The sequence below is a fragment of the Eutrigla gurnardus genome (genome assembly GCF_963514095.1).
Source record: "Eutrigla gurnardus genome assembly, chromosome: 8".
NCBI lineage: Eukaryota > Metazoa > Chordata > Actinopteri > Perciformes > Triglidae > Eutrigla > Eutrigla gurnardus.
The window spans coordinates 27,667,588-27,688,305 of NC_139922.1; the positions used below are offsets into that span (position 1 = coordinate 27,667,588).

Genomic DNA, 20,718 nt, shown 5'->3' on the forward strand with positions numbered 1-20,718 from the left:
ATGGTGCGTCTCTTTTATTTTGTATATATGATTGTAGGTTTATTTATGAGATGTATATTTATCAGATATATAATATTTATATTCCTTTTGTTTGTATTGCTACGCTCACAGCTGCTTTCTAATGAATCATCCGTGAATTAAGATGAACAGCTGGGTTAATGTTTTTTCAAGCGCCCATTGCATGAGGTCATGCATCTCCATGTGAGTCCCGTGTTTCTATTGTTTTGAGACATGAAAGGATTATTATTATAGTGATGTGTAAATAAACAGTGGGCTTGAAGCAGTTACTTTTATTTCACTTTGTGATATTCTATGTCAACATTTATCCTGCTGAATTAAAGCTGGGGATATCTTTTCATTGGATATGATTTTCTGTTCTTTTTTATTTTTTAAAGTTGGTACTTTGGTAATCTGACTTTTCCTCTGGCGTCGACGTTTGTGGACTTGAGTAAAACGTCTCAACATCTTCTGGAAGGATTTTAAATTTTGTTTGAATTGACTTTGGTGATCCCTTCTGCTTTTTATTGAGCGCCATCATCGGGTCAAAATTGCAATTTGTCCAATTTGAATAACTATAATTCTAATGACATTCCAATCATCCTCATCTGCACTTTGTGTTTAGTGCTAATTAGCAAGTTTTGGCATGGTAACACATTGAAGTAAGATGCTGAACGTGGTAAAAAGTAGAAGTACTCAAATGTAACCACATAAGGAAACAGCTTTGAAATATATGATTTTAATGAGACTCATGTTTGTAGTGGAGATATAATCGTGAAAACTTTGCAATAAAATAAAGCTGGATTTGGCTCGTAAGAAACCAGACTGATGAATCTGGAGTTTTTTTGTTACTTCCTACTTTTCTCTTCCTTCCAGCTCACGCGACTAATTCCCCTTTCGTGTGAGTCCAGACAAATCTTTTCTGCCTTGGTGAACTTTCTCAGAAGGCTCTTGTGACTTTTGCACCGCTTATATTTTGCAGGGTGAAAGTTCAACACAAGCTTAAATCCTATGAGTGTACTGTGGAGAAACCAGGGCATGGTATGAAGTAAAAAGTATCACTATGAAGGACAGAAATGTAATCAAAGTAAAAAGTATCTATATGAAGGACAAAATGTATCACTATAAAGAACAAAAATGTACTCGAAGTAAAAAGCATCACTTTGAAGGACAAAATGTACTTAAAGTAAAAAAGTATCACTTTAAAGGACAAAAATGTACTCAAAGTCTAATGTATCCCCATTGAGGACAAAAATGTACTCCAAGTAACAAGTATCCACAAAAATGTTCTCAAAGTAAAAAGCATCCATATGAAGGACAAAAAAATAAATAAAAATGTAACAAGCCTGGTTTTAAAATGTAAGTAGAGAGTCACAAGTGCAAATATTTGTTTTAAAAATGTAGGGAGTAAAAGTAAAAAAAAATGGTTGTCAGCATAAATAAATACTAAGTATAATACATATACCTAAAAGAGTCTTCGTTACTGTTTATATGCTATCATCTTACTTCACCAAAGCAATGTGTGGCAGCAGTTGCTCCACTCTGAGCCTACTGACCTCCAGTCAGCTGGATGAATGAATGACCGGGCTGTTAAAAAGGGGGCGGGGCCAGCGTCTCTCCACCCACCCACCCCCCCGGATTGGCCAATCAACAAGCAGCGCTGCCGGCAGCTCGCGCTGTGTTTGTTGCATAACCACCATTCCACTGCAGCTCCTCCACACAAGCCGCGGTCCCCGCCGGTAATCACGGTTAAAACCCCCGTTCACCTGGTTACCGCCTCCGCTATGGCAACACCGAAGAAAGTCTGCATCATCGGCTCCGGAAACTGGTACGGTAGCGTGTTCGTCTCCGTTTTACCGTAAAAAAAAACGGTAAAATGTGGAGTTTTAATCTGCTCGCGTGCTCAGGTTTGCTTGCCCGTTAACCCGGTGAACCTCGCTAGCCAATTTAGCATCACCGGGCAACCGGCCAGACGGCTAGCTAGCTAACTAGCAGTGCAGTTTCTCCGATAACATTATTTTTTAATCATTAACTGCTAATATTATGTAACATTTAGTTAGCCTGTTTTTTTTGTCCTTGATTATGAGTGGTTAAAAAACTGCTGCGTGCGCAGAAAACCTGACGTATGTCAGTCACGGTGAATGAGGTGGGGTTTTTGCGTTGTTTTATTTTAGTCGTAACGTTAACAGCAGAACTACAATGTTAGCCCACTCCCCGTAGCACCTGTAGAAACAGGTTCACGTTGTTTTATAGCCACCGTCCCCGTCTACAAAGGACGTGCCTTATCTTACCAACAGAAGCCAAATCACATTTAACAGTATTTAAACTCACCGTGTCAATTTACTCCCCAAAAACACACAATAAAAACACGATTTAAAGCCATGTCGGATTGTTTTAGTCTAGTTAATTCAGCTTATAGCTTTTAGTTTGTCACCCAACGGATTTATTTTATTAATGAAAATCTGTTTTAATACATATATTTCGTGTTTGTGCTCGTTGATGCTTTAACGTTGTATTATTTTTATGCCGAATTTATATTTTAGCCCCGAAATATTGAATGCATCCCCCAAATAATGTTAAATATTAGTATTTGGTAAAAATACATAAAACGTTTACAGTAGAAATATATATGTTTATTTTTACTGTCACTATCTAATCACCCAGCTGTACAAATCTGCTAACAAAAGCCCCCAATAGGTGCTTTATCTGGGTTTATGCTGCCTTTATCATTTTTCAAAATCCCAGAGTGGAAAACCCAATTTCAATAAATACATTATTTTAAGTCCACTTCATTCAATTCACACACAGTTTAGTCTGCACACTGTGCCAAGTCCTGCCATTTTTAAAAGCATTGTGATAACATATGTGTTCAATACTAACCTGTCACTATTAACAACACAGGGGTTCTGCCATCGCCAAGATAGTGGGTGCCAATGCTGCGCAGAATCCCACTTTTGACACCACTGTAAAAATGTGGGTGTTCGAGGAGACGGTGAACGGGCGCAAACTGACTGAAATCATCAACACCGACCATGAAAATGTGAAGTACCTTCCTGGGCACACGCTGCCAGCCAATGTGGTAAGAAACTGTTTGCTCAACAGTAGTTTGGTGTTCTGCCTGCAGTTTTACTGTCTGTTTATTGTATTGATGCACTGTAGTCTGCATAAATGTTTTATTATTATTATTATTATGTTAACACATTATGCTTTGTATCTGCATTTCTGCATTGATTACCAGTCTTTGTATATAATAATACTACATTTAAGCACTATAATACCAGTTTCCTGAATGACGTCCTACTGAACATGGTCCTCTTCCTTCGTCAGCTGGCCGTCCCTGACCTGGTGGAGGCAGCCGGTGACGCCGACATTCTGGTGTTTGTGATCCCGCACCAGTTTGTTGCGAAAGTGTGTGACACCATAAAGGGCAAGATAAAGGCCGATGCCCTGGGGATATCTCTCATCAAGGTTCGACTTTGCTCCCCCCCCCCTTCTGATTAATGGTGTTGTCTACTTCATGGTGTATGTATAACAGTGTTGCCTTTGACCCAAATGATACTGACACTGTTTGTGTGCGTTTGTTGCTCCAGGGCGTAGACGAGGGGCCTGACGGGCTAAAGCTCATCTCGGATGTGATCCAGGAGAAGCTTGGCATCACCATGAGTGTGCTGATGGGGGCCAACATCGCCAACGAGGTGGCAGATGAGAAGTTTTGCGAGACCACCATCGGTTAGTCATCTTTTTTTGATTGCTCAGCGTGGCGTAGATGTTGTGAAAGAAAGCGTTATCATAACTTTTTCAGTTAGAAAACGTCTCATCTTGGAACGGGGGGGAAGTTTGTTGTGGTTACGTCATCGTCGGTGTGAGGGCGACGGTTTAGTTCAGTTTGCTGTTTGTATTTTACACGTCTTTGTAAACACCACATGACTGCAGCTTAACAGGATTTACTTCAAGTGTGTGACGGATAAATATTTGTTGGTTCAGTGTTTGAGGCCTCAGGGCATCACAGCTGCACTCACTGTATCAGGCTATTTATTTATGTTGTGTTAGCTATTATTTCCGGCATAAGGAAATATTTTTAACCTAATTATTTCATACTTTATGGTGATTATGATTTTTAAATCATATCTCCTTGTTTATTGTTAAACTATGTAACAATATATGCAAAAATAAGTTTCATCAATCCAATCATCCTTTTTTTCTGTGTTACTAAATATGAAGTGTGCTTCCCCAAGATAAAACAACGGCAACCAATATCATCCATCCATAAATCAATCTGCTCCGTAGTGCTCCACGCTAAGCCCGCCCACTTTTTTTTAACCGCCCAATCAAATGCAAAGGATTTATTGATTTAATTGAGATCCCTCTTATTACTGTAGACCTCTCAAATATTATAGTTTCCAAAACTAGAAAAAGTTGCCGAAGCTGTTGTAGCACATGAGGATATATTATAAATATATAAGACCAAACATATTGAAATATGCTCAATTATGACTCAAACCCCATCAAGATGTGATGCACCACCCGTCACCATTATTCATTCATTCACAGCTTTATATTTAAGGCTGGCGTTGCGTTCAGGGCCCCTTCATGTGTCGCCCTGCGGTCCAGAGATGCCGAATGTCCAATAAGGGATTTCTGAATGAAAAGACAGCGGTGTGAGACAGGACCCACCGACTATATTCAGAATACGATGGTGCCAAAGGGATCTCTGCTAATGAATCTGAGGGCAGAGTGATTAACTATGAGGGATTTGAGAGTGGAAGCAGCAGACTTCATTACCGTAATGTGGGACTGATGGGAAAACACTGTCAACTATACTTTTCCTACAAAAGCCCTTCATTCATTCCTGTACAAAAACGTTTTGTTTTCAATCAGATGATTTAAATGTAAATGTATCATACTGTCACTCTCAGTAAATATATGGATTGATGATGTAGCAAAGTAACAATCGCCGACCCTCAACCAGCTCTTGTTGTTTTTTTTCTGCTTGCAGGGTGTAAAGTTAAAGACCACGGCGCCCTCCTGAAGGAACTCATGCAGACCAACAACTTCCGGGTCACCGTGGTGGAGGAGTACGATGTGGTGGAAATCTGTGGAGCCCTCAAGGTGAGCTTTCTATTACAAAACACAGCTGCATGCAGCATAAAGGGGGGGTCGTGCCTGTTAGGGGTCACACCAAGTCACTAAATACAGATTTGATCTGACAATTTCACTGCATGTCAAACAAATGAAGACATTTGTCGACCTGGAATTTCATCCGCTGCCCATATTTGAATGCTGATCCTGCAGATAGTCTAGCCAAAGTCCCCAGGTCTCCCTTCAAGTCTTGAATCTTTGCTCACACTTTCCCGTCCTCCAGAACATCGTGGCGGTCGGAGCGGGTTTCTGTGACGGCCTGGGCTTCGGGGACAACACGAAGGCGGCGGTGATCCGGTTGGGCCTGATGGAGATGATCGCCTTCGCCCGCATCTTCTGCACCGCCGGCCCCGTGTCCTCGGCGACCTTCCTGGAGAGCTGCGGCGTGGCCGACCTCATCACCACCTGCTACGGCGGCCGCAACCGCAAAGTGGCCGAAGCCTTCGTGAAGACGGGGAAGGTGAGAGCTCAGCTTTTCAAGCACATTTACACGATTTTGGAAAAAAAAAATGTATATACAAAATTACTTTTTTTCATTACTTTTTTTTTCGAAATACAAAACTATTACTTTTTTTCATGACTTTTTTTTCTACGTTCTATTCTGACTTTTTTCATTACTTTTTTTAGACATGAAACTATGACTTTTTTCCATGACTTTTTTTCTACGTTCTATTCTGACTTTTTTTTATTACTTTTTTCGGCATACGAAATTTACTTTTTTTGAAATATGAAACTACAATTTTTTTTCATGACTTTTTTTCTAAATGCAAAACTGACTTTTTTTCCACGCGCGAAACTCACTTTTTTCATGACTTTTTTTCGACATGCAAAACTATTACTTTTTTTCATGACTTTTTTTTCTACGTTCTATTCTGACTTTTTTCATGACTTATTTCATGACTTTTTTTCTACATTCTATCTGACTTTTTTTCTACGTTCTATTCTGACTTTTTTCATGACTTTTTTTCTGCGTTCTATTCTGACTTTTTTCATGACTTTTTTTCTGCGTTCTATTCTGACTTTTTTCATGACTTTTTTCGGCATACGAAATTTACTTTTTTCGAAATATGAAACTACAATTTTTTTCATGACTTTTTTTCGACATGCAAAACTATTACTTTTTTTCATGACTTTTTTTTCTACGTTCTATTCTGACTTTTTTCATGACTTTTTTTCTACGTTCTATTCTGACTTTTTCCATGACTTTTTTTCTACGTTCTATTCTGACTTTTTTCATGACTTTTTTTCTACGTTCTATTCTGACTTTTTTCATGACTTTTTTTAGACATGAAACAATGACTTTTTTCTAGGTACTATTCTGACTTTTTTCATGACTTTTTCCGGCATACGAAATTGACTTTTTTCGAAATATGAAACTATGATTTTTTTTCATGACTTTTTTTCTAAATGCAAAACTATGGCTTTTTTCCACACGCGAAACTCACTTTTTTCATGACTTTTTTTCGATATGCAAAACTATTACTTTTTTCATGACTTTTTTTTCTACGTTCTATTCTGACTTTTTTCATGACTTTTTTTCTACGTTCTATTCTGACTTTTTTCATGACTTTTTTTAGACATGAAACAATGACTTTTTTCTACGTTCTATTCTGACTTTTTTTCATGACTTTTTTCGGCATACAAAATTTACTTTTTTCGAAATATGAAACTACGATTTTTTTCCATGACTTTTTTTCTAAATGCAAAACTGACTTTTTTTCCACACGCGAAACTCACTATTTTCATGACTTTTTTTCGACATGCAAAACTATTACTTTTTTTCATGACTTTTTTTTTCTACGTTCTATTCTGACTTTTTTCATGACTTATTTCATGACTTTTTTTCTACATTCTATCTGACTTTTTTCATTACTTTTTTTAGACATGAAACAATTACTTTTTTCTAGGTACTATTCTGACTTTTTAATGACTTTTCGGCATACGAAATTGACTTTTTTCGAAATATGAAACTATGATTTTTTTTCATGACTTTTTTTCTAAATGCAAAACTATGGCTTTTTTTTCACACGCGAAACTCACTTTTTTCATGACTTTTCAAGCACATTTACCTGACTTTGGAAAATTAAATGTGTCCAACTTGTTACTTTAATAGTACAGGATATCTCGAGACGAGCAACTTTAAAACTGGGAAAAACTATAAATACATCTTAACAATATGAAACAATACTGATTATCAGCCATGTACTAAGTAAGATAAAACTCCGTATTACGATGTTTTAAAGAGGTTTTGTGCCCTTTTCAAAGTAAAATCTCCAATCTGTTATATAAAAAGAGGAACAAATAATAAGATATTAATGAAATGCAGAGACATGGAAATATCAAATTACTTATGCACACTGGACCATTTTAAAGGTGATTTACAGTCCCCTACATACTGAAATGTATTCGCTCTACAGGTTTGCAATTTGAAAGCTTGTAATATTCTGTGTGTGGACCAGCTGTTTCCCCTTTAACACTTCCTGTTTGTTGTCAGTCCATTGAGGAGCTGGAGAACGAGATGCTGAACGGTCAGAAGCTGCAGGGACCGGCGACGGCAGCCGAGGTCTATCTCATCCTCAAGCACAAAAACCTCATCGACAAGTAAGCCAACGCACAGAATCTTAGCAAAGATATTTAGGAAAAGACATCAACCCGGCTTTATTTTTACACTCAACATGCCTCCTCTTCCCTCCAGGTTCCCACTGTTCAATGCCGTGTATCAGATCTGCTATCAGGGCCACAAAGTCACGGAGTTCATCAGCTGTTTGCAGAACCACCCAGAGCACATGTGAGAAACAACAAAACACCCCAACAAACTGACCAAGTGCCTTCTAGGTAGAGAACATTCCCGTTTCTCATCTACTTCCTGTCCGAAGTAGACGAGGATGCTCCGTCACTCCACAGCTGTCATGCAGCTCCAGCCGTGAGTGTGTGATGTTCACTGTTTGGTGAGGTTGTCTAACATTTGTGTGTTTTTCAACCACTTTGTCTTTAACACTCGGTGTCTTTTTAAGTGCTTTCTTTCATTTCCTGACATGTATGTGAAACTTGAAGAATAATTGATGAAGCCCCTCCCCCGCCCCTGTTTATGGGGGTTTTTCACCTCCCACACAGATGAAATCCAGATGCATGGTGTCACTTTTCTGCAGATTGTATCGGTGCCGATCCCAGGCAGCTTCTGTAGAGGGAATCATCATTTTCTAACGTTGTTGTCGCCGTCCTGTGAATGCCTGTCCTTCAACACAAGTTATTTTAATCATGTCATGTGATACCTCACTTAATTCTGTTTTTGTATGCTCTAAAAGTGTCTTACATAATTCACTCTGTTTCCTGTCTTGTACTGTATGTTAAAATGTTGATCGCACAGCAACTGTTTTTAACGTCAGAAATGCAAGTGCCTTAGACTGCTCGGTTGCTAAGTCTTGGCTATTTCTCTCCTTTTTTTTTTTTTTTTTTTGGTCAAACCAAAGACATAACTACTTAACGTCCATCCACTATTTCATTTTTCATGTGACCCTGTTTTCACTGAGTTAAAATGTATTGCAAATGATATCAATATTTGTCTGTGAATAAACTAATTCTTCTGTTAAATCATCACTGCAGTCTATTTTTATAGTTTTATGTGACAAATAAAACTTTCCACCTGCTACTGTCAACACGGCTTAGAACCCTCATGGCTCCATGAAATGCTGCGTTTTCAGTAGAAAATATCTGAAATACTAGAAAGCTGGATCGTATATATAACTGAGGGACCTGCATACAGATAAGAGGTCAGGTGGGGAATTTACATTAACTCACCTTAGATTCCTGTCAGTGTCCAACTCAAGGATTTTGCCTTTAATGTGTAAAAAGCTATTTTTTGATATACGAAATTGACTTATTTTTCTTTACTTTTTTTTCGACATACGAAACACTTTTCTTTATGACTTTTCGGCATACGAAACTGACTTTTTCATTACTTTTTTCAGCATATGAAATTTACTTTTTTTTCGAAATATGAAACTGATTTTTTTTCATGACTTTTTTGAAATGCAAAACTATGACATACGAAATGTGCTTTTTTCATCACTGTTTTTTGACATACTATACTACGACTTTTTTTCATGACTTTTTTCGACATGCAAAACTATAACTTTTTTTCATGACTTTTTTCAAGTACTATTCTGACTTTTTTCATGACTTTCTGGCATACAAAATGTACTTTTAGAAATATGAAATAATTACTTTTTTTTAAATGCAAAACTGACTTCATACTACAACTTTATCATAACTTTTTTTTCGACATACAAGTGTGACTTTTTTCATTACTTTTTTTGACATACGAATTTGACATTTTTTCTACATCCTATACTATGATTTTTTTCATTACTTTTTTGACATGAATTTGATTTTTTTTACGAAACTATTACTTTTTTTCGACATACAAGTGTGATTTTTTTCATTACTTTTTTTGACATACAAATTTGACTTTTTTTCATTACTTTTTGAAACATCCCATACTATGACTTTTTTCTTTACTTTTTTGACATACAAATTTGACTTTTTTTCATTAATTTTTTTGACATGCAAAACTATTTTTCAACATACTATTCTGACTTTTTCATTACTTTTTTCAGCATATGAAATTTACTTTTTTTTCGAAATATGAAACTGATTTTTTTTTCATGACTTTTTTGAAATGCAAAACTATGACATACGAAATGTGCTTTTTTCATTACTGTTTTTTGACATACTATACTACAACTTTTTTTCATTACTTTTTTCGACATGCAAAACTAACTTTTTTTCATGACTTTTTTCAAGTACTATTCTGACTTTTTTCATGACTTTCTGGCATACAAAATGTACTTTTAGAAATATGAAATAATTACTTTTTTTTAAATGCAAAACTGACTTTTCATACTACAACTTTATCATAATTTTTTTTCGACATACAAGTGTGACTTTTTTCATTACTTTTTTTGACATACGAATTTGACTTTTTTTCTACATCCTATACTATGATTTTTTTCATTACTTTTTTGACATGAATTTGATTTTTTTTACGAAACTTACTTTTTTTCGACATAAAAGTGATTTTTTTCATTACTTTTTTTGACATACAAATTTGACTTTTTTTCATTACTTTTTGAAACATCCCATACTATGACTTTTTTCATTACTTTTTTGACATACAAATTTGACTTTTTTTCATTAATTTTTTTGACATGCAAAACTATTTTTCAACGTACTATTCTGACTTTTTCATTACTTTTTTCAGCATATGAAATTTACTTTTTTTTCGAAATATGAAACTGATTTTTTTTTCATGACTTTTTTGAAATGCAAAACTATGACATACGAAATGTGCTTTTTTCATTACTGTTTTTTGACATACTATACTACGACTTTTTTTCATGACTTTTTTCGACATGCAAAACTATAACTTTTTTTCATGACTTCTTTTTTCAAGTACTATTCTGACTTTTTTCATGACTTTCTGGCATACAAAATGTACTTTTAGAAATATGAAATAATTACTTTTTTTTAAATGCAAAACTGACTTTTCATACTACAACTTTATCATAACTTTTTTTCGACATACAAGTGTGACTTTTTTCATTACTTTTTTTGACATACGAATTTGACTTTTTTTCTACATCCTATACTATGATTTTTTTCATTACTTTTTTGACATGAATTTGATTTTTTTTACAAATTTGACTTTTTTTCATAAATTTTTTTGACATGCAAAACTATTTTTCAACGTACTATTCTGACTTTTTCATTACTTTTTTCAGCATATGAAATTTACTTTTTTTTCGAAATATGAAACTGATTTTTTTTTCATTACTTTTTTGAAATGCAAAACTATGACATACGAAATGTGCTTTTTTCATTACTGTTTTTTGACATACTATACTACGACTTTTTTTCATGACTTTTTGCGAAACTGATTTTTTTCCTGACTTTTCAACATAATATACTATGACTTATGATGATATATTTTTCAGTTCCATACTATACAAATGTTCACATGGACACAAGGCTTGAACCGATTAGATTTTGGTGGTCAAAGGTCACGGTGCATTTTGTAAAAATGAAATAAGTAAAACATTAGATGTCGTGTATTAAGCAATAAAAAACATACATGAAACATGTTAACAGACAAGCAACACTTTTATTACAAGAAGTGGAAATGTAGCTAGCTTTACATGTGAGTTTGCAGTTAACAGCTGCATTCAGTACGTCATTACAAAGACATTCAGTGTTGACCTGTGGTAAGACACCGCTGCTGTCTGAATATTGTCAAATATGGAATGAACATCAGCAACTTAAATAAACCCCACAAAATGTAAACAAAAGGGAATGAAGCTCAGAAGAAGGCTAATAGACAAGACAGGGAGCTTTTTTTTGTTAGTCCACAAGGACACTTAAGACTATTCCAGTATGAATGCTTTGAAGAGAAACTGCCTGCATTGCTCTTTTTAAACAAGAGAGCCTATTTATCTGTATATTATGTATGCAGGTTGCAAAAAGAAATTCCACTAAGTGTGATTATTGAATGCAGTCCAAGCATAATGGTATTACAATCACAATGGTTTTTCAGAGTGACGGCTGGTGAACAATCATTCCTGTTGTTCCTTCATCTCTGGTCCGCTGCTACACTGAGTGAGCATGACTCAGCTGACTACTGTTGTTGTTGCTCTGCTATTGTTATTCCATTTACCATCCTGACAAATTATGACCTAATTAATAGAGACAGGGACCCGGGGCTAGTTCATCAGAAAGCTATTTTGTTCACAAGAATATCCTGGTTCAGATTATTTTCTATTTGATCCCTCTCCAACTGATTTGGTCCCACCAGAACTGCAGTATAAGTATTTATGCGGTCGTCATTATTCTCTTTTGCATGTCTGATGAACTGGCTCCGAGGAATCATTGCCATACCTGAGAAATAACAGCTCGTTTCTGCTACTGCGATGGATCCACATAGTGGAAACGCCTCCTTCCTGAAAAGACACTCCAGTACTGGAACACGACACGGCTCACCTTCCCCGGCTGCACCCTTCCCACTATTCTAACTCGACTCCTCCCTCATCTCCTCACATCACAGTCTGTGAGGGTTGACCCATTTATAAGTGCCTTCGTAGCGAAATCCGACTCTCTTTGCAAGTTCGTCTGCTTCTGTCGGGCCCCGGCTGAGGAGAAAAGAGAAACGATCACAATCATTACTCTGTTTTAAACCCATTCTCTGATATTCATTGAGGGTGAATAACTTTTCCTACCTTCCATATTTGTAAGAGATGGGTTTGGGCTTCTCTTTGTCTATGTGATGAAGAAGAGGAGTGAAGATCCTCCATGCTTCCCTAAGTTCATCACTGCAATGAGAAACGATTCAGCATGAGGTTTTAACAACTGCTTGCTTCATGCTGAGGCAGAGAAAAGAAGCTCAATCTCGCCACCTAGTGTGAAGAACTGGTAGGTTTACTGACAGGTTTGGTTTAAAAGTGAGGAAAACAAGACATACCTGCGTACAAAGTGCATCTGACTCCCACAGAAGACGTCCAAGATGAGACGTTCGTAAGCATCCGGAAGCTTCACATCCTGAAAACAAGACACAAATGTAAGAAATTGAAGATGATATAGATATTTCTTTGTCGTGTTATTTAAAATCGTCGGCTTCAGCATGAACAAATCGACTTCCACCTGCCTTGTATCTGCTCTTGTAGGTGAGGTCCAGCTCAGTTTCCTCAGGGCTAAAGTAGACGCCGGGTTTCTTGCTCATCATCTTGGCGTAGACCGCCTCGTTGGGCTGAACGCGCACCACCAGCTCGTTCCTGCGACACTGATTTCCAAAAATGTCCCCCGGGACATCTGTGAACTGCAGTCGCACCTCGGCTTTCCTCTCGTTCAGAGCTTTTCCGCAGCGAAGGATGAAAGGAACACCTGAGGAGACAAACATTTGGATGCCACAGCATTAGGAAAGAGCACGGGGGGGATGTGAGATCAGAAGGGATTGTATTGTAAAAAGGGCACGGTGTGTTTACCGTCCCAGCGTTCGTTGTGCACATAAAGGACGGCGGAGGTGAAGGTGGCCTGAGTTGATCCCTTAGGAACCGTGGGATCATCAAGGTAACCCAGTTTGGCGTCTCCCTCGCCCTCTGGATCGCCCACATACTGACCCAGCACCACATCCGACATGGATACTGGAGCGATGCACTTCAGCACCTTCACCTACGACAAACAGGAGAGGACAGACGCCGCCATCAGAAACAGAAACCACAGCGTGTTCCTCAGCGCAGCGTCGCGTGTCTGTGTCTACCTTTTCATCCCGGACATCATCAGAGCTCGTTGAAGCGGGCTTCTCCATGGCAACCAGGCAGAGCATCTGGAGCAAGTGGTTCTGCATGACATCGCTGATCGGCACAAAGGCAGCAGTTGGTCACATGACAGACAGAGAGGGGAAATGTGACGGCGGGGATCATGTTCTAAGTTATAACCGGTAAAACTGGTAAAAATCCTCATTTATAATGATGATGAAAAGTACGCAAACATTCATAACTAGGGGTCATCAATTAAAACACTTAACCTGATTATATAACATTCTTATATAACTTCCCATTAAAAGAATAATAATAATATTACAGTCCATAGAAAACCTTTAGGGATTGTTTTTTTTCCACTCACCGGATGATGCCAAAATCATCGAAGTAGCCTCCACGTCCTTGAGTGCCAAACGGTTCTTTAAAGGTGAGAACCACGCAGGCCACGCTGTCCCTGTTCCAGATCGGCCCGAAGATCCGGTTCCCAAACCTGCAATGAGGATCAAATTATTGTTCTCCGTTCAGACACAAACAAACAAAAGAACTTCTGTTTGTGACTTCATGCATAAACAATTATCTCCTGTTTTGTTCTTGGTTCGAGGCCAATTCATGTTCTTTTTGTGATATTCAGAGAGGCTTTATTACTGCAAACCAGGTCAAACTGGAGTGTTGCATAATTTAAATTACGTTTAAAAAAAGAAAAAGGGGGAAAAAAAGATAATTCTCGTTTCCCACTCAAAAGAATTACAACGCTCATAGAAAATTAACAGCAAGAAGAAAGATGTGCTGGAAGTATTGATTAGACTTTTACTCATCAGGATGCAACTCACTTAAAAATGCTGTTCTTACAAGAATGACTTCAAATCAATCAAAAATCACAATTAGATCTGTCCCCAAGTGAAAATAATTAAAATGTTATAAGAGGCTGGATTTGGCTTCGATGTGGCATGTCCTCAATATTCATAGATATACTATGAAATGCGCCTTACACAATCATTTTTACTGTCTAATATTTGTTTTTCATATCTCCTTGCTTCTTATTTCAAACAGGTTAAATACATGTATATGATTTATCTTCTCCAAATTATTTCTACAAACATATCTGACCCAGTGTATTTTTGTATTCACTCAATTGGACGTTGTTATTATATAACTCATCGGTGGGAATATCTCCTTTATTGTTTAATATTTCAGCTCATAATAAATTCAGGTCAGCCAGGCTCTCTGAGACTTTGTTCCACTGAGGGATGGCAGGAGCCATAACGCAGTTACATAACGTCACAGGTTCATCACTGGAAGAATGGTAGACGTTATGATATCTATGCTCTCCTGCATTCCATCCTTATATCCACCAAAACTATCTTAAATTCTCAGTGTGGAGTTATGGATGTCCAGCGAAGATGGATATGCAATTTTCAATATCGAAAATCTCATATGGTAGTTCGTCTGCACATGTTCACCAGCAAACATCGACAATATCTGAAGGGTTTTCTCACCGGAGCACCATGAGGTTCTGCACCATCTCCTTGCCCAGATAGTGATCTATGCGGTAGATTTGCTCCTCGGTGAAGAGGGAGGAGAGGTGAGCGGACAGCTCCTCGGAGCTCTGGAGGTCGTGTCCGAACGGCTTCTCCACGATCACCCTGCTCCAGCCTCTGCTCATCATACATGCACGCACACAGAGAGCAAAGGGTCAGGTCCACTTCCATTCATAGAGATCATCACCTCCATCTGAATCATCCCTGGTTTCCACTTAAATATACATGAAAAGTTGATTCAATCATATGATCATTTTGCGGTGCTCTTAAACTGCATCACATCATACAATCAAGGAGGCATTTCTCTTATTCACCCTACCCACGTTGTTATAAATGGAGCGGACAGAACAATGGAAACAACCAACGATGTTGGTAATGTTGCAAGTCAGACGCCCCGATACACACCTCTGAACCAAGGTGCTAGTGCTGTCTTATGTGATGTAAAGGCTACTATCACATTTTAGTGGAGGGATTTCTTTGTATGCACTCAAAACAACAACAAAGCTTTCCATAAAGAGCAGTATAGTGAGAGAAGTGTACTGACTTGGTGCTCATGCAGCAGTGCCTGATGTTCTTGGTGACATCGTGGTAGACGGTGGGCGGCAGCGCCAGGTAGAAGAGCCTGTTTGCCTCGGCGCCTCCGGGGAGAGACGTGATGTGTGTGTCGAGTTTGGAGAAGGAGCTCTCATCTGCATATTTCCCACTGATGTACGTGTTCCTGCTGAAGAAGGCGGACAACCGCTCTGCGTCTTTATCTGTCACCTGGGTGGAAGGGTGGGCACATTTACACATAAATGGATTCAATGAGGATGCTTAAAAATGCAGTCAGGTGTGTGTGTGTGTGTGTGTGTGTGTGTGTGTGTGTGTGTGTGTGTGTGTGTGTGTGTGTGTGTGTGTGTGTGCGTGTGTGTGTGGAAGCACCAAGTGTGGAATGGAATATTCATGAAATACAAGCAATGGTTTATTGAGTTTCTGAATTGTCAAAATGAACCACTAGGAGGATACTTAATCTGGCCACTTGGGGGCAGCAAACATCATCCTTTTAAATTTAACATGACACTTTGAACGTGATGAGAGTGAACTGAAACAGGAAGGTTGAGGAGCCAGAAAGCAGAGCTGCAGATTAAGGTGATAATTCTCTGCAGGTTCATCGTCACGTTAAGGATTCAACCAATGGAGGGCGGACGAGGAGTGATATTATTATTTTTTGCTTTGAAAGGTTTTTATGTTAAACAGTGTTAGTGTATTAGTTTGCTACTATCTGACGTTAAATAATTAATTTGCATGTCAAAAGGTCCAGTTTTACCTTCAGGTATGGCATGCAAGCAGCCCGAATGGCATCGACCGTCAAGTCAGAGCGAGCAAAGCCCACAAAATAGGTCTGCTCGGGGAGGAGGCCGTCTCTGAACAGCCACCTGGGAGAGAGCAGAGAGACTATGGGTCAGTCTGCAGAAGCTCCAGATCAGACATCATTCCTCAGGCAGAAAGCCTTTCACCGGGGTCAGAGGTTCACTCACCATAGAGTCGGGTAGATCTTCTTCTTAGCCAGATCCCCCTGCAGGTGCAAACACACAATCAGAACACAAGCCTTATAAATGCTAATTACAAAAAGGATTTATTAAGTGTTGATTTTCTTTTTTACTGCACAGCTCATTTAACCAGAGCACTTTGTCAGAGTGGGAATTATGACACAAGATGACACACATTACAGGTCACAACGTCAGCAACAGGTAAGTAGGCTTGGCTTATTTAAGAATCGCACAGCCGTGGTAATCCCACTGAGAGCAAAGCGCCAACCAGGCAGCGTGGAGACAAAGAGAGACGCCGCCCGGCGCCAACGTGTTGTTTCGTGGTTGAACAGGAGGAGCTCACAAACTAGAAGTGACCTGGGGTGAACCTTAAATGAATACAAGCAGGACATTAGAAGTCAACTTAAATAAAAGGTCTGTGTTTGCATACCATGTGGCAGAAAAGCAGCTGTTTGGGTCTTTGTTCTAATCCGACTGACATACAGCTCAGGATAGACAGACAGGCAGAAAACTCACCAACGCTTGTAACGTGAAGCGCTACGAGTGGCTGCACAAAAAAATAAATAAATAGAAACGCCACCTTTTGTCTCCTCATTGGGAACAACTGAAACAAGACGCTGCCGGTAAAAAAAGAAAAGGAAAGGCACTACGTGGACAGAGCCCTTACAAAGTAAGCAAACTGTTGGTCCAAATCACAATCTGATTTCTCCCTTTAAGACAACTCAACATGAAACCCAGCTCCTTCTTTAAAGTGTGTGTTTAAAGCTCGGAGCCAAACAAAAGTGTCCTTCATGTCACATTTAGGTTAAACAGGTAGTCATTCATGAGTCGAGGACAAACCTGTTGGACAAACCTTGCATATCAAGCTGAAGCTGAACAGCTCCAACTACTGAATGAGTCGTAGTGAGCAAATGTTTCAAAGTGTGGTGTGACTGCATGTAATCACTGGGCGATAAACATGAAAAACAAGCTTGCGGCGCAGCCATTGGAAACAAGCGTGACAACGTGCATATCTACAGAACGAGTACAACCGGAGTGAGCCTGACTCCTCCTGACCTCAACGGGCCGCTGAAAGAAAAACGCTGACTGTCGGTGACACTGCAAAAAGCACCCTTATCTCCCGGCTGACAACACTGTGAAAGGACAACGAATGACTGTCGCCAAGCATGTCGCTAAGCTAAAATTATCCAGCATCAAAAACAAAGCAATGGCAGCACAGCTGTCGCCATAATGAGAGCAGTGTAGATGCAATAGATATGCTCTGAATTCCATACAAATCACAAGAAGAAGAAGAAGAAGAAGAAGAAGAAGAAGAAGAAGAAGAAGAAGAAGAGAGAAACATGGTGTAACAGAGAAATTAAGAAACGGGTCTCAACATTCTGCCTGAAATGTTTTTTAGTTCCTGAAATCGACACCTGACAAGAACGAGGAAGTAGTAAAAGAGTTCCTTATCACATTATTGGGATGGATCAACTTAGTGTTCATTTTACTTTAGCACTAAAAGAAATGTGTTTAGATGATTCAACATCAAACACAAGGTTAATAGAACTCGGGTCACGGAACACAAGTCAGAGGTGATAAATACGATTTAAATGATGAGCAAAGAGGAAGTTGCGGTGATCACTGTCTCAATTTGAGGCTTTTGAAAGCAGCCTGGATGCACGTTTGCCAAATCTTGGTGAAAGAATTTCAGCATTTCCTTAAACCACACGAATCATGTGCAATTATTGCAGTACTAAAAAAAAAAAAGAAGAGATTTCAACACTCATTCTTTGTAATTAAGACCAACGATTCTTGCCTAAAGTTGCCTGCAGTGTTAATGTGCCAATAATAATAATAATATTAATATATTATAATATTCATTTCATTTGTCAAATGTACTTTGCATCATCAGCTCCCCATTTTTACCCCTTATTTACGTAAATCCCTGATTGGGACTCCCCTTCCCCGCTCTCACCGAGGCTCCCATGATGATGAAGACGTGTGCGTCAGACTGATGGAACTCTTCATCTTCATGCAGCTCCTTCCTGAGCTCCCCGAACACCTCGGACCGGGAGAGGGGGATGCTATTCATTTTCTCTAAAAAGAAAGAAAAGAACAGTAAATTATTAGTCCTTTTACCTGTTGAACCGACCATCAAGAAGACAAAAACTGTGCTCTTCCTAAGAGGAATGTACCACCGTGTCCAGGCCTGCATAATAATTAATATACAAAATGTGTGTACTGTGTTGAATACAACAAGAACAAGAAAGTGCAAAGTGGTGGAATGTTTTTAGTTCCATTACCACAAACTAGAGCCGACTAAAGAAATCCTTAAATCAACTAACACTCGACTAATTTAATTAGTCAATTTAATCGACAGATGTAACACTAACTTTCTCCAATTAGCATCATGCAAAAGGCCTGAAAATAAGTAATTCAGCATGAAAAAATAATCCACTATAGAAATCTTTAATCACCAAAACAACTAATCAACTTCGAGGGGAGAGCCTTCTACAAGCCAGGTTTAACTCCACATTTCTGCAGAGCGTCAAATGCACAATTATTCTGACTGTTTCAGGCAGCAATTGATGTCCATGTATTCCTGTATGGTATGAAATATATGCAGCTTACCAAATATCCTCGTGTATGCTGCAGATGATTTAATAAATAGACAAAAAAATGTAAGAATAAAGTTTGTAAGGCCTTTAGTCATATGTGACCAAGGCTGTCAGCACCCTAAATATCCGTATATATTCATTAGTGTTTCCAGTGATTTAAAAAAGTCTGACATTTGGTTTCTGTGGAAGCAGCAAGATTTTCATACCAAATAAAAAATAAAGGGTCAATTAAAATCAAAAAGAAGAAAATAAATCGTCAACTATTCTAATCATCAATGCATCGTTTCATTCACTGGTTTAAGCCTCGCAAATGTGATTTTTTCCCCCCTATATCCTATAATGTTAATTGATAAAATCAGCATTGTTTTTAAACCAGTCCTAACAGGAAGAAAAAACTCTGGCATCTTCCCTTTACTTCCTCCTTCAACATTCACAGATTAGGATCAACACATATGAGATAACGATCTTGGATTTCCTTGAGAATAAATCGATGTGGCAACAACACCGACGACCCAAATCAGGAAGTACTGAGGTTTATCAGTGATTTCATCGCAAAACGGTCGTTTTTGTGGGTGAAGTTTATCTTAAACAAAGCCAAAAAATCTCCGACATGAAAAGCTCCTTTAAAAAAAACCCAAACAACACTCGGAGGGGATTACACGTGGATATCTGTCAGACGGCACAAACTAATGATATTAGTGAAATCCTCGAACCAAATCCCGTATTTAGAGGCTAAACGACCCCGGTAATGACGCTGTCCGTCACGATAACACGGCCCGACGGACAGTTAGCTAACGTAGTTTAACCATCTTGACTGCACGCTGGGATAACTAATCAATACCTAATAGTAAAAAAACCGCCCTGTCACCAGAGAGACGGCTTCACACACCGTTGTGTCAACATGACGGCGTAGCAACACACATAAACACCGCGGCTAGCACTCAGCAGCTAGGCTAGCTAACAACGTAAGCTAACAGACGTGCGCGAGCGCCGGCGGTTAAGGTAGCGCAACACAGAAGTTGGAAAAAAAACCCCGCTTCTACTTACGAAGTTAGCGTTAAAACCCCTGAACTGACAGCAGGTTTAGCTACACTCACTCACTGACTCACACACTGACTCACTGACTCACTCACTCACAGCCGAGTCCGTCAGTGTCGCTGCGAGCCCCGCCTACTTCCCTGTTCAAGTGACAAAGAAGAAGAAGAAGAAGAAGAAGAAGAAGAGAGAGAAAAACGAAAAAAAAGAACACAGAGCGATTCTTTTATTGGTTTGGGAGCAACTCACCAGCGCTGGCTCGACTTCCCATCACTGTGACCGACACGTGACGTCATCGAGACTGCCGATGGGCGTGGTTTAATGTCACACGCGCACGCACACACACTGCCCATAAGGAAAACCGAACAAAGTAGTCGAGTATGAGGAAATATTTATCTTGAAATACAATCTCTCTTTGGCTACGCCTACTTACTGTCTTTTCATTTCAGTGCTTTTCCTATTAATGTGTTTATTTTCCTCTGTAGAGCTGCTATCAATACTAATCAACTTGCCTTTACTTAGCCTACTAATATACATATAAATACTTTATATACACGTAAAAAACCCTTACTTA

General features: G+C 38.7%; 2 protein-coding genes across 5 annotated transcripts; one reads left to right on the plus strand and one right to left on the minus strand.

The window, feature by feature from the left end:
- Window positions 1–1,673: 1,673 nt before the first annotated feature.
- LOC311017554 (glycerol-3-phosphate dehydrogenase [NAD(+)], cytoplasmic) lies at window positions 1,674–8,727 on the plus strand. Its single transcript, XM_084015979.1, has 8 exons — window positions 1,674–1,825; window positions 2,899–3,076; window positions 3,325–3,465; window positions 3,588–3,726; window positions 4,994–5,106; window positions 5,360–5,596; window positions 7,631–7,737; window positions 7,832–8,727. Exons 1-8 carry the CDS (start codon window positions 1,782–1,784, stop codon window positions 7,926–7,928), a joined length of 1,056 nt encoding a protein of 351 aa, XP_083872105.1. The 5' UTR covers window positions 1,674–1,781; the 3' UTR covers window positions 7,929–8,727.
- A 2,549-nt stretch (window positions 8,728–11,276) lies between these two features.
- On the minus strand, window positions 11,277–20,430 carry LOC311017549 (glucose-6-phosphate 1-dehydrogenase). 4 transcript variants are annotated; one of them, XM_084015968.1, is made up of 13 exons: window positions 20,394–20,430; window positions 18,467–18,588; window positions 16,498–16,535; window positions 16,287–16,395; window positions 15,525–15,742; window positions 14,939–15,097; window positions 13,807–13,932; window positions 13,442–13,535; window positions 13,167–13,353; window positions 12,830–13,065; window positions 12,647–12,723; window positions 12,405–12,497; window positions 11,277–12,317 (listed from the first exon to the last, which is right to left on the minus strand). In XM_084015968.1, exons 1-13 carry the CDS (start codon window positions 20,413–20,415, stop codon window positions 12,227–12,229), a joined length of 1,572 nt encoding a protein of 523 aa, XP_083872094.1. In that variant the 5' UTR covers window positions 20,416–20,430; the 3' UTR covers window positions 11,277–12,226. The 4 variants fall into 4 exon arrangements, with proteins under 4 accessions (XP_083872094.1, XP_083872095.1, XP_083872097.1 ...); XM_084015969.1 differs by lacking the exon at window positions 20,394–20,430 and adding an exon at window positions 20,157–20,304; XM_084015971.1 differs by lacking the exon at window positions 20,394–20,430 and adding an exon at window positions 20,247–20,273.
- Between the last annotated feature and the right edge of the window lie 288 nt (window positions 20,431–20,718).

Coding starts and splice junctions, on each gene's coding strand:
- LOC311017554 (XM_084015979.1), top strand. CDS start 1,782: ATGGCAACACCGAAGAAAGTCTGCATCATCGGCTCCGGAAACTG. Junction 3,727..4,993: donor GTTTTGCGAGACCACCATCG/GTTAGTCATCTT, acceptor TTCTGCTTGCAG/GGTGTAAAGTTAAAGACCAC. Junction 5,597..7,630: donor CCTTCGTGAAGACGGGGAAG/GTGAGAGCTCAG, acceptor GTTTGTTGTCAG/TCCATTGAGGAGCTGGAGAA.
- LOC311017549 (XM_084015968.1), bottom strand. CDS start 20,415: ATGGGAAGTCGAGCCAGCGCTG. Junction 18,589..20,393: donor GGGAAGTCGAGCCAGCGCTG/GTGAGTTGCTCC, acceptor CTTTCTTTTTAG/AGAAAATGAATAGCATCCCC. Junction 16,396..16,497: donor AAGATCTACCCGACTCTATG/GTGAGTGAACCT, acceptor GCTCTCTCCCAG/GTGGCTGTTCAGAGACGGCC.